This window comes from Papaver somniferum, chromosome 7 (assembly GCF_003573695.1).
Source record: "Papaver somniferum cultivar HN1 chromosome 7, ASM357369v1, whole genome shotgun sequence".
Lineage (NCBI taxonomy): Eukaryota > Viridiplantae > Streptophyta > Magnoliopsida > Ranunculales > Papaveraceae > Papaver > Papaver somniferum.
In genome coordinates, this window is record NC_039364.1 from 5,286,342 (window position 1) to 5,297,878 (window position 11,537).

The following is an 11,537-nucleotide window of genomic DNA, read 5'->3' on the forward strand; positions in this document are numbered from 1 at the left end:
TAAAATGGGTAGTAAGTAATTAATCATACGTTTGTAAGCTTTATCTATTTAAAGAGTCCAACTTTAATAAAATGGATGTATATATCCAGATAATTAAGAGATGTATTCTTTGAGGGTTAATTATAGGTTCCTCTATGGGAATAAATTTAGACGGCAAGGCTTGTTTGTTTGTAAGCTTTAAATTGACAATGGGTTCCTCTGTGAGACCCTTAGTAGCCAGAAACGTGAAAGGGCATCGGGAATCTCCTTCAAATCCGCGATTTTGCGTTCCCAAAAGAAATTCGTATGAGGAACGCGATCTTAACATGCAAAAAACGCGCTCCCAACTAGCCAGAACCGTGTGCTTTCAAACTCCAACCAATCCCAAAACATAAACTTAATTCCCACCACCGATTTCCAATACAAACTTAATCCCGAAATAAACTTATTCCCGACATAAACTTAATTCCCACCGATTTCCAATGTTTGGTTTCTTGTAATCAGATAGAAAATTTGATTTTCTTATTATCACTTCAGATCTGGAAACTGAAGAGACATGGTATATCCTATATAAGGTCGTTACCCATACTTACATAGTTCCACCGAACAAACTGTTTCTCTTCTTTCTCTTTTATTCAACCAGAGATACATCTTCAAACTCAGTAATAAATTTAGAAGAGGATGATGGCGACCAAGATGAAGAATTAACCGCAACTCCTCTTTGGAAATGCGTTCAAAAGATTGATAAGAAAACTGGAGATAAAGGAGGTGGTGGTGGACAGAAGTTCATATGCAATTTCGGTTGCAAAGTGGAACCATATGCAGGATCTTATTCGAGGGTACGTCAACACTTGATTTGTATTTTACCTGGCGGCAAGTATCAAGGTATATCGTTATGTTCTAAAGTTTCAAAAGAAATGAGAGAGATTTTAAAAAAAGAAGAACTTGATGCAAGAAGCCTGTACGGTGATAGTGCTAAAGTAAAAAAGCTTTCCTTACCAAATTCTAGTACGACACAAAATCAGCAGACATGTACGGGTCAAAGTGAATTATTTGAGAGTATTGTTAATAAAATGTTTCAGAAGCACAGCAGGGATGATGTTGATCAAAAGATCGCGAGATGCTTATATGTAAATGCAATTCCCATGAATGTTCTTCGGTCTCCAGCTTGGGCCGAAATGGTGTCCGCCATTAATAATGCACCAAAAGGCTACAAGTCTCCTTCTTATGAAAAGTCTAGAACTTCTTTATTAGACAAGGAGCAAATGTTGGTAAAGCAAGCCCTAAATCCTTTGGTGAGTGATTGGCAGGCTCATAGAGTTTCAATTGTCTCTGATGGTTGGTCGAATGTGAAAAATACATCATTAATAAATATTATGACGGTATCAGACGACAAAGTAATGTTTCTAAGCGCACACGACGTCTCAGGAATAGAGAAAACTGGTGAGAACATTTCTGCGATTCTCTTGAAAGCAATTGAAGAGATTGGGCCTTGGAATGTTATACAAGTCCTCACAGACAATGCGGCAAATTGCAAACTGGCTGGAGAACTCATTGAACAAAAGTATCCCCGTATATTTTGGTCGGGTTGTTTAGCACACACCCTAAATTTATTAATGAAGGACATAGCAAAATTCAAGGAACCATCCATTCCATTTGTGAAAGAAACATATAAAAAAGGCAAGGACATTGTGAAGTTCGTGAGGAATCATTCTCAATGTCTTGCTTTATTTAAGAAGTTTTATCCTTTGGAGGTTCTCAAATCAAAGAAGACACGGTTTGGATTTCATTTCGTCGTGTTGTCACGGATTGTCGAGGTAAGAGCTTCTTTGATTTCCATGGTATTATCAGAAGAATGGAAAGAACTTAAGAAACCTGCAAATGCAGAAGAACATGCAAAAATCACCTCAATTGTCATGGATGGGAATTTTTGGAGTAATGCGGAGAAGGTGTTGCGAATAACGAAGCCGATATATATAAGGCTTAGATTTTCAGATTCCGATAAGGCCGTTATAGGAGAAGCATATGAGCAAATGGATATGATGCTGGGAAATTTACAAGACACACTTGCAGATGATATAATGATTCGGGATATTACTCAGCAAATTGTGGTCCAGAGATGGAGTAAAACAAATAACCCATTGCACTGTTTAGCTTATTTGCTTGTCCCTAAGTATTACACGAATGCATGGATAATGAAACCATCTCCTGGTGGCGTTAGTAGGAAGAAGCCTAACTTCGACCAAGAAGTTCAAGATGGATATCTAGCTGCTATAGATAAGATGTTTCCAGTGACGGAAGAAGCTGCGGTTATACGACATCAAATTAGTGATTTTGTAAGTAATGGAGGTTGTTTCGCGCGCCCACAAGCTATAGCGGATAGAGCAAAGATGAGTGCAAAACAGTGGTGGGGTTTATACGGCGGAGGAGCACCAGAGCTTTACAACTTAGCTATGAGAGTGTTGTCTCAAAGTGTTAACTCGTCTTGTGCAGAAAGATGTTGGAGCACATATAGCTACATCCACAGTGTAAAGAGAAACAAATTGGGAGCTGATAGGGATGAAAAGCTTGTGTATGTTCACTATAATCAACGTATTCTTGCAAGGCAAAGAGCAGATTATGGGAATATGTATAGAAATTGGGATGTAAATCCAGAAGAAAACAACATTGAAGAAGCTATTGAAGTAATTGAGGCAAGGGAACGAGACGCGGTATCTGATGATGAAGCAAATTACTTTACAACACCAACACCAGCTCTTATCCCTCCATCCTCCCCTACACCAACACCTCCACCTCCACCTCCACCTCCACCTCCAAGTTCACAAGAGCAGGAAACACAAGCACAAATTAGAGTTCAGAGTGCTCGTAACAAACACAAGAGGCAAAAAAAGTCAATGAATGAGATATATTCTCGAACATGATTAACATTTTCTAAATATTTAAGGTTTATGTCTTATTTCTTGGTTGCAAAATCAGAAAATTAGTAATATAACTAAGATTGTTAAAAAAATTGTAATTTACGTTCCCAACGCGTTCTGCGAATTTTATTTTTTGAAAATTTTACGATTCGCGTTCCCGTTTCCGTTCCCGTTCCCGTCCCCGTTCCCGCTCCTGGCTACTAAGGTGAGACCCTTGTGATTTCTTCTCTTCGATCTCATGTTACCATATCAAGAGGATTGTAACCTACTAAACAATTAGGTTCCCAACATAATGAGAATTGGGTGTTCATATAAGACCAAACATTTTATGAACTTTGGTATCGTGAATCCAGAATTTCTAATACAGGTACCAAATTATAGTCCAGAAGACCAAACATTTTATGAACTTTGGTATCAATAATCCATTACCTGCACCAGCAGCCATGCCTGCAACGAAGAAAAAATAGATCCAAGACCTGGCGTAGTCCATCGAATGAACCTACAAGGTGGATCCTCCTCCATGACTATTATTTAACGTCTGAAAACAAAACTAAGACTCGATAACATCATCCACTGGATAGCTCAAACTCTTGAAGGCATCCTCGATTAAAAATACCAGCGCATATGGACGGCCTCTACATAAAAAACGTTGGTGTAAGTTTTGGTGGGACTCAGATTCCGAACAGTACAGGGCTGTCACTATTACTTTGTATTGGTCACATCACAATCCTTGATGCTATTTACCGGCTAAAGTTAAAATCTAAGACCAAAGAAACATCATCCAGTGCCCAATGGATGATATATTTGAATCATACAGAACACTGGCGAAATATGCAATATAAATTCTAACCTAACTTTCTTCTAGTGAGTAACAATGGATGCGAAAATAATTTCTAAGCTTTTGTGGAATCAGTGTGTGTACTCATTTTATTTACGAATTTCTTGACTCGATAAGTGTGCTTCTCACAGGATTTTCAAAACAAAACTTGGTATAAGACTAGATCAGTTTGCTTCTCGCATGATTTTGAAATAAGCGTATTTGTGGAAAAAATTAGTGTTCCGCCTATATGATGGGATGATCAAAATCCAAAACTCCACCTTTATATAGGGGACGGAGGGAGGAAGACTTGTATTTATCCCTTGTGTCAAACGTACCCAGAGGTCGGATCATATATATTTCATGGAGGAACATGTTAGTAGCTTTACTGCTAATCATTGTCAAAAAATCATGGAAGTATATATAGTATCATAGTAAAGTTATCAAGAAACTAAATTTACAAGTTTAAACAGAAAAATAAGCTACTAAATTATGCATTAAAGTATTCTACTGAAATTATATTAACCAAATGCGAGTTTAACAAAAAAATAGTATTGATTTAATCAACGGAAGAATATCACTGTAATAAAGTTGAAATAGATTAGGTAAAAACAGATCAACAATTCTCACTTAGATAATGTAATTATAATGTTTCATTCACTCAAGGGATAACGTCAATAGAAAATGGGTCTTTGCAAGGAGTAGCCAGGTTCGACTTTTGAACAGCTACTTGTTTGGCTAATGGCTAATCGCGGCCTCTCCTCTGTTTTGAACGTTGATTTACCATGGAAGGACCAACTTTCCCATAAACTAGGAGGGGGACAACAAAAGACAAAATCAAAACCCAAGGAATTTTAACTGATTCCAATCTTCTTGTATTTTCTTCTCCTAGTTCTTGCAAAGAAACAAACGTATTTCTATGATAGAATATGTCATGCACTGGTTCCTTAAAATCCAACAACCTTTTTGAAGTTACAGATTTAGGGTCATAACTATCGATATAACGAGGATTGTAACATAAGACACCGTTACTGTTTGCAAGTGCTAACGATCTGCTACCTACGACAGTCAACTCTTTAGTCCAATCCAATGTCTGGTCTTCGTCCTCCTCTTTCATGTGATGATCATTCTTGTTTTTATATAGCCATAAATAAGAATGTGAGTTATTAGGGAATGAACTGAAATACATAGTACAACATAAAGTCCCACCCATAACTCCAAGTTTTAAAAAACTGGCATATATTGGCGACGGAGGTGGTGAGAGGTCTTTGCGAAACTTTTCATCAGCTAAGTCAAAGACCAGAATGGTGTTTTGGATAATGTCCTTCAAGTGAAGAGCTCCATTCGCAAAGGTTGCAGGTTCGTAAAACACATCTTCATATTTAAGTCTAATATTTCCAATGTTTATCCAACCATTGCCACTGCTGAGAGTGTAGACCATGACCTCTACAAATTTGAGTTGTTTATCTATCTCGCGCACTAGTACAACTTTGTACTCATTGGTGGAAGGAAGGTAACCAAATCCAGTCCACCTATATTGATACCGACCAATATCTATCACATGTTCAGGAAGAATTACATACTCTTTAGTCATGGGGTTACAAATGCAAAACCTCTCTTTCAGACTCAGCCTGTTGTTCTTACCATTAAGACATATCAAACCATTAACCGAACCAACAAAAGTTTTACACTTGCATAAATGTGTTGGATTCAACTTTCTTATTCTATCAATGGGCATCTCATGATTCTCAATATAATCAAAATAGTAGAGTTGTTTCGTTTCTGCAGCCAAGGCAAGAAAACCCGACTTACCAGATTCACCATAATGAATTAGACTAGTTAAATGCATCCGAAAGAACGATGCATGCTGAATTAGATTTCTCCATGTTTTGGATACAAACTTGCAGTCTAGAATTGATTCGGATGGCAGACGGGTGATAAATAATATCCGAAATAATTTCTCCTGGGAGCATGTGGAAATTATCCATCAAAAATCCCCTTGTTGTTTAAGAAAGCAGGATTAATTAGGGGTTTAAGTGAGAGTCGGGATTTCAAGGAGGGGAGAAGAAATTCTTTCGGGCTTTCTATGAACCATCGGGTGACTTTATAACACCACTATTCCCGAAAGATAAGGGCCGTCCCATCATTATTTCTTCTTGTTATAGACAAAGTGGATTCTTTCATAACTGGTGCTTAATTGCTGCAAATAAAGCTACGATTCAATAACATCATCTGATGGATGATATGAGATGATCAAACTCATGAAGGCAGCGTCGATAAAAATACCAGCACGCATATATGGGTACATACATAACAAGGGTCAAAGTAAGTGAATCTCAATTCATTCTAACCTGTCTATCTGCTTGTGAGTTGTGAGCAGTTTGACATATCCATGCTTTAATTGCTCTATTGATGACACTTTTGAAGTTGTGGGATTAACTTCTCATCTTTTTCAGTTCTGTTAATGTGCATTAGATATCTTAGATGTTCCTGAGACTTAATAGAGTCTGTGCCAATGTGCAGCAATGTTATTATTTACGTATAACCTGATCTAGATTTAATTCTTTCCAAGATCCGCATATGCCACTCAATTTACAGACTTAACTTTTTGCGCTTCTGTCTTCTTTCATTATAGGCTTTGATCTTTAGATTCTGCAACCACCCCAATATAAACCAATCTAGTTGACTTCTTCAAGCATATAAGTTTTGTTGTACTTATCTAGTACTAAGACAAAAATAAGAATTTCCCTCTTTCAGGCAAGACCATGTATTTCCATAATAATTACTGAGCTTTGTTATCTTACTTATTTCATCCATATGTGGGTTTCTGAAACTCAATGAGAAAAGAACTACCGTCTATTCAATTTTCACCGACACCTCAAAACTCTTTTATTCGCAGTGCATAAGGCATTGAAAAATCAGAACCTCCGATATTAATAGTACAATTCAACGAGAAGGTCATCCCAACTAAGACCATATAAATAGACATAAATCACCACGAAATAATGTTGGTCCATTAATTTCATGTAAATGAACACTATACATGTGTAGCTAAGTATGTATGACGATCATGTGTTCGGATGGTATTAGATAGTTGGGGTAGTTTTTTGTACGACTGAAGTGTATTAGACACCTATAGACGTGTTTGAAAGTATGTAAGATGATAATGAATGGAAATATGTTGATGTTCTTCTCGATGTTGTCCTCTATCCGGCGGTTTCAATGAATTCTTGAACTCGATCTCTTGTCAATTTGAGCAAATCGAGAACAAGTTTCGAACTGCATGCAAATTTGTCACGCAATGATTTTTGTTTTAGTTATGTCATTAAGAAACTCAATCAACAGAAAATTCAAGTAACTATTTGATCATGATTATCAAAATTATCCATTTTGTCTTCTTTCAATATTACCCAAGCTTCGGATGCCTTAACCCCTCTTGTTTTCACGGTATATGATGAAGCACCGAAAATCACATTGTCTTCACTCTTCAATACAAAAAATTTCTGATTTCTCGAACCAAACTCTCAAAATACAAATGCCAACCGGAGCCAAGGTAGGACATAAGACAATATACGTCATAAATTCACTAATTAGTTTGGGTCTAACAGGTCATATTAACATGTTAATCACTACATTCTTCAATTAAAAACTGCAACAAATAGTTTAAAAGTATTTTGTAGTTCATGTGCATACCTATAACAACTTAGATCAATACTTCATAGAAATTAAGGTAGATGAAGTCTTCTTAATAACTATTATATTTATGATAAGAGATCAGAATCAGACTTAAATGGAAGACAAAGAGATTTAAAGTGGTTTGGCACTAACGCCTACGTCCACTGACAAAACCCCATAAGGGGTGAATTATATTATGATCAACAGTAGATACTGTGATAGTTTACAAGTAAACTAGATGATCCTATTTATAGTGATAATAGGATAATTAAACAAAACGTAGAGGATAATTACAATCTAACTATCTTGACTAGGTAATACATATCTAGCTTGAGAATAGGATCTTGTAAACTGACTTGATCTGATCCCCTTTTGTGGATGTGTCTCTTTAACTGCATGGTTGCTACGTCCTCTATGTATGATAACTTCGGCCACTTATGTGTGGGTGATATACTTTAATAATAACATAGTTTCCGGCAGGAACCAAAAATATGAATTTTAGCATCAAGGTATATGGACGTCATCTCCTCCATCAGCTCCATGTTTATTACATCTCCTACTATCAAATCATTATCTTTTAGGAACGATGCAACTCCAACAGCTGATCTTCCTTTGCCCTTCTTTGGAATTAAGCAGGTTTGTTAGCAGGTAGCAGGTAGAGGCTGCCACCAAAATCACAAGTAAAACACTACATTACTAAGAATCTTAACCTTATTAATCATTTATATCGATGAAAAATATTGATGATTAATCAACATGATTGAAGATAAAATTAGATCAACTCACCAAGTATTTGTAGAACAATTGTGAAAAAAGGATTTTCCGACTGGAACTCATCACCCATCTCAGTTGATCTTTGTCGTTTCCTTCCCATTTCTATATCATCATATTTAGTCTTCTTCGAATAATTAATTCTCTGACATTTCTTCTTGTTCTTCTTAAGATCTCTGGCTTTTTCTTCCTCAGATGAAGAACATAACCATGATTTATATTCTTCTTTTTCACTATTAATCTTGATTTCAGAGGGAACTTGCGCTATTTGTTTTTCTTCAAGAACTGTTGGGCTTCTCCTGAGCAGTACTGGTTTTGGTCGTCTCAAAACTACTTTCTTAGGGATTCTAGAAATTAAAACCCTATATTCCCTGTTCATTATTCCGAGACAGAAGGAAAATGATTTATGAAAGCAAGAGAAAAAGAAGAAGGTTTGGTAAGTTTTGTGATTCAGATAAATAACTGAAAGGGTCCTTTGTTCCTGGTTGGTTCTTGTTTTCTAAAGGGGGGGTTTAAAGAAGTGACAAGAACCTAGCTACTGCCTTGAATAAGAGATAATGACAAGGTAGCAAAACCAACTTATGTCCAACTCCACTCCAATAGATTCATTAATTTTCGAGGAGTAAAGTCTTTGCTCAACAAGCTAGGTGAGCATCTCAATGTCCTCTTTCTATAATTTATGACCAGTAGTAAATTGAGCAATCAATGCCTATCAATTCAACGGCTGTAAATAAAACTAAGATTCGAGAACATCATCCCATGGACGACACATTAGGATCAAACTTACGAAGGCAACACCAAACATACGGGGATCTCTACATACATAAAAATGAACAAGCGTCAGTAAAGTAAGTGCATCTCAATTTTACACCCCGGCGGCGACCGAAGAAATACCCAAACCCTGCTTTATCCATTATTTTGTGTTATTTATTTAATTAATTATTTTGCTTTGATCTTTTAAACTTGCGCTCAGTCGCCAAAATGAAACCAACTAGTTGACCTCAATACTACAAACACCGAAAGGATGAGCTTGGGTCAGTGGCATAAGAACGAGTACATTATTTTTATTAGGCTTGTTATGTGCAATGTAGACCCTCTTTTTCTTTTCTTGTTAGAACTTAGTAGATAAATGTTAATTAACTGCTTTATTGGCAGGGGGTTACGTGAAAAGTACAAACTCTTTTCTTAATTCTCAAAATGTAGATGTCTAAACTTCACTGTGCTTTGGATTATTAGATACTAATTTGCACCGTATGTAAGACAGACTTATTTGCAGTATCTGAGAATGTTATTGTGCACGGAGATATCCATGCATGACAACTTGAGTATCCTTTAAATGAGAGTATATCCAAGTCCAACTCCATGTTATGCAACTAAGAACAGTGCTAATGTTCTAAATTGTGTTAGTCTTCCCGATGTGACCACCTTGACATGTCAGTCTAAATCCTTCTCCCTAGTGTTAAATGCATGACCGATTTATTTAATAGACCTTCTCAATCCAACATATTTCTCCAACCAAACTCTTAAAACATAAAAGCCAACTTTGGGACATAAAACAAGGATTAAACAATATAAGGTCATAATTCACTAATTAATTTTCGATTTGAACATGTCATCGTTGAGTGAAATATGAACTTAAAACATATTAAACAGCACATTAACATACTAGATAATACTTCTAGTAAACAAGTTTTCCTGTTACTAAAACATGTTAATCACCGGATTCTTCAATTAACTAAAACAACAAATAGCTAGAGAAGTATATTGGTATGCATACTTATAACAACTTAAATCTATAATTCATAGAAATGAAGGTAGATCAAGTATTCTTAATATCATAGTAGTTTAGCAGGACGAAAAATATGAACTTTAGCATCAAGATATATGGATGTTATCTCCTGCATTAGCTCCATAGTTATTACATCTCCTACTACCAAATCATTATCTTTCAGAAATGATCCAACACCAACAGTTAACCTTCCTAGGTAATTCTTTGGGAAACTCAGTAGCCAATATCCTTCTTTTTCCTCAGTTTGAGCTTTAATTCTCTTTCCAAGGCTAAACATGTGAGTCTGATCAAAGGAAGCTGGTATTGGCTGCCACCAAATCACAAGTAAACCACTCCATTACTAAGAGTCTTAACTTATTGATTATTTAGTTTAAAGAACATATTAATGCTTAATTAATCAACATGCTTGAACAATACTAGATGTTGAAGGAAAATGATCAACTTACCAAGTATTTGTGAGTGATGTAAGATGGTTGCAAAACAATAGTGAAAAAAGGATTTTCTGACTGGAACTCATCACCCAACTCAATCGCTCTTTGTCGTCTCCTTCTCATTGCTATATCCTCATCTTTAGTCTTCTTCGTATTACTCTTCTTACATTTCTTCTCATTATTCTTAAGATCTGTGACTTCTTCTTCCTCAGATGACGAACACAACCATGATTTATCTTCATCACCATCTTCTCCTTTTTCTTCACTACTCATCTTGATTTCAGAGGGTGCTTGTGCTTTTGAATTATCTCCAAGTAGTCTTGAGTTTTTCCTAAGAGGTGGTTTTGGTGGTCTGGAAACCAGTTTCTTAGGTGTTCTAGATATAAAAACCCCAGATTCACTATTCATAATTACTCGAGAGAGAATGCAACTAATTTATGAAGAAAGAGCAAGAAGGTTTAGGAATTTTGTGAAAGTTTTTGATTGGATGAGAACTGAAAGGATTTTCTGGTTCCTTCTGATTAGTTTTTGTTTTTCTAAAGGGTTATAAAGAAGTGATCATGACAAGAACCTACTGCCTTCAATGAACAGATAATGACTAGGTACCAAAACAAACTAATGTCAGACTCCCATAATCTCATTAAATAATTTCGACCAGTAAATATTTATTGTTAGTCTTTGCTCAACAAGTGAATCTGAAATTGGGTAGTTGAATTCAACGCCTATTATTTATTATAGCTAATCTCTTGCAATCCATTGACGACCTCAGTAAAGAAGGCCACATGACCGTCTTGAAAAGTTGTATACATTCAATCAAAACTAGTAGACAACCACTAACTCGATGTTTGCTGGCTCGAAATTTTTGTTTTTTTTTGATCAGAAGAGAAGAAATTGTCATAATCAATCACATGAAAATGAAGTATTTTCAATTGATGGCCTCTGATCAATTTGTTTTAGATCGGCAAAGTTGATGTGCACGCTATATATAAAACGGAGTTGTTAGATTTACAAACTTGGCCAATGAAAACATATGACTTATAGTGGACTGTGGACCAAACTCACGAATAAACCAGTTTAAGTTTTTAAACCTTTTTACATATGGTATGGCGAAGTATATCAAAAATCAATGACCATACTGCATTCAAAAGAGAGAAAAA

The 11,537-nt window shown here is 35.9% G+C and overlaps 3 protein-coding genes across 3 annotated transcripts; 1 reads left to right on the plus strand and 2 right to left on the minus strand.

Annotated features, from left to right (window-relative positions):
• The first annotated feature begins 896 nt into the window (after positions 1–896).
• LOC113293953 lies at positions 897–2,900 on the plus strand. The gene has a single exon (XM_026542396.1). It carries the CDS (start codon positions 897–899, stop codon positions 2,898–2,900), a length of 2,004 nt encoding a protein of 667 aa, XP_026398181.1.
• A 4,784-nt stretch (positions 2,901–7,684) lies between these two features.
• On the minus strand, positions 7,685–8,891 carry LOC113293489. The gene is made up of 2 exons (XM_026542113.1): positions 8,176–8,891; positions 7,685–8,051 (listed from the first exon to the last, which is right to left on the minus strand). Exons 1-2 carry the CDS (start codon positions 8,537–8,539, stop codon positions 7,960–7,962), a joined length of 456 nt encoding a protein of 151 aa, XP_026397898.1. The 5' UTR covers positions 8,540–8,891; the 3' UTR covers positions 7,685–7,959.
• An 831-nt stretch (positions 8,892–9,722) lies between these two features.
• LOC113292712 (B3 domain-containing transcription factor VRN1-like) lies at positions 9,723–10,883 on the minus strand. The gene is made up of 2 exons (XM_026541583.1): positions 10,396–10,883; positions 9,723–10,256 (listed from the first exon to the last, which is right to left on the minus strand). The coding sequence occupies exons 1-2, from the start codon at positions 10,786–10,788 to the stop codon at positions 9,996–9,998; spliced, it is 654 nt and encodes a 217-aa protein (XP_026397368.1). The 5' UTR covers positions 10,789–10,883; the 3' UTR covers positions 9,723–9,995.
• Positions 10,884–11,537: the final 654 nt, after the last annotated feature.

Coding starts and splice junctions, on each gene's coding strand:
- LOC113293953 (XM_026542396.1), top strand. CDS start 897: ATGAGAGAGATTTTAAAAAAAGAAGAACTTGATGCAAGAAGCCTGTAC.
- LOC113292712 (XM_026541583.1), bottom strand. CDS start 10,788: ATGAATAGTGAATCTGGGGTTTTTATATCTAGAACACCTAAGAAACTG. Junction 10,257..10,395: donor ACATCACTCACAAATACTTG/GTAAGTTGATCA, acceptor ATTTGGTGGCAG/CCAATACCAGCTTCCTTTGA.
- LOC113293489 (XM_026542113.1), bottom strand. CDS start 8,539: ATGAACAGGGAATATAGGGTTTTAATTTCTAGAATCCCTAAGAAAGTA. Junction 8,052..8,175: donor AATTGTTCTACAAATACTTG/GTGAGTTGATCT, acceptor TTTTGGTGGCAG/CCTCTACCTGCTACCTGCTA.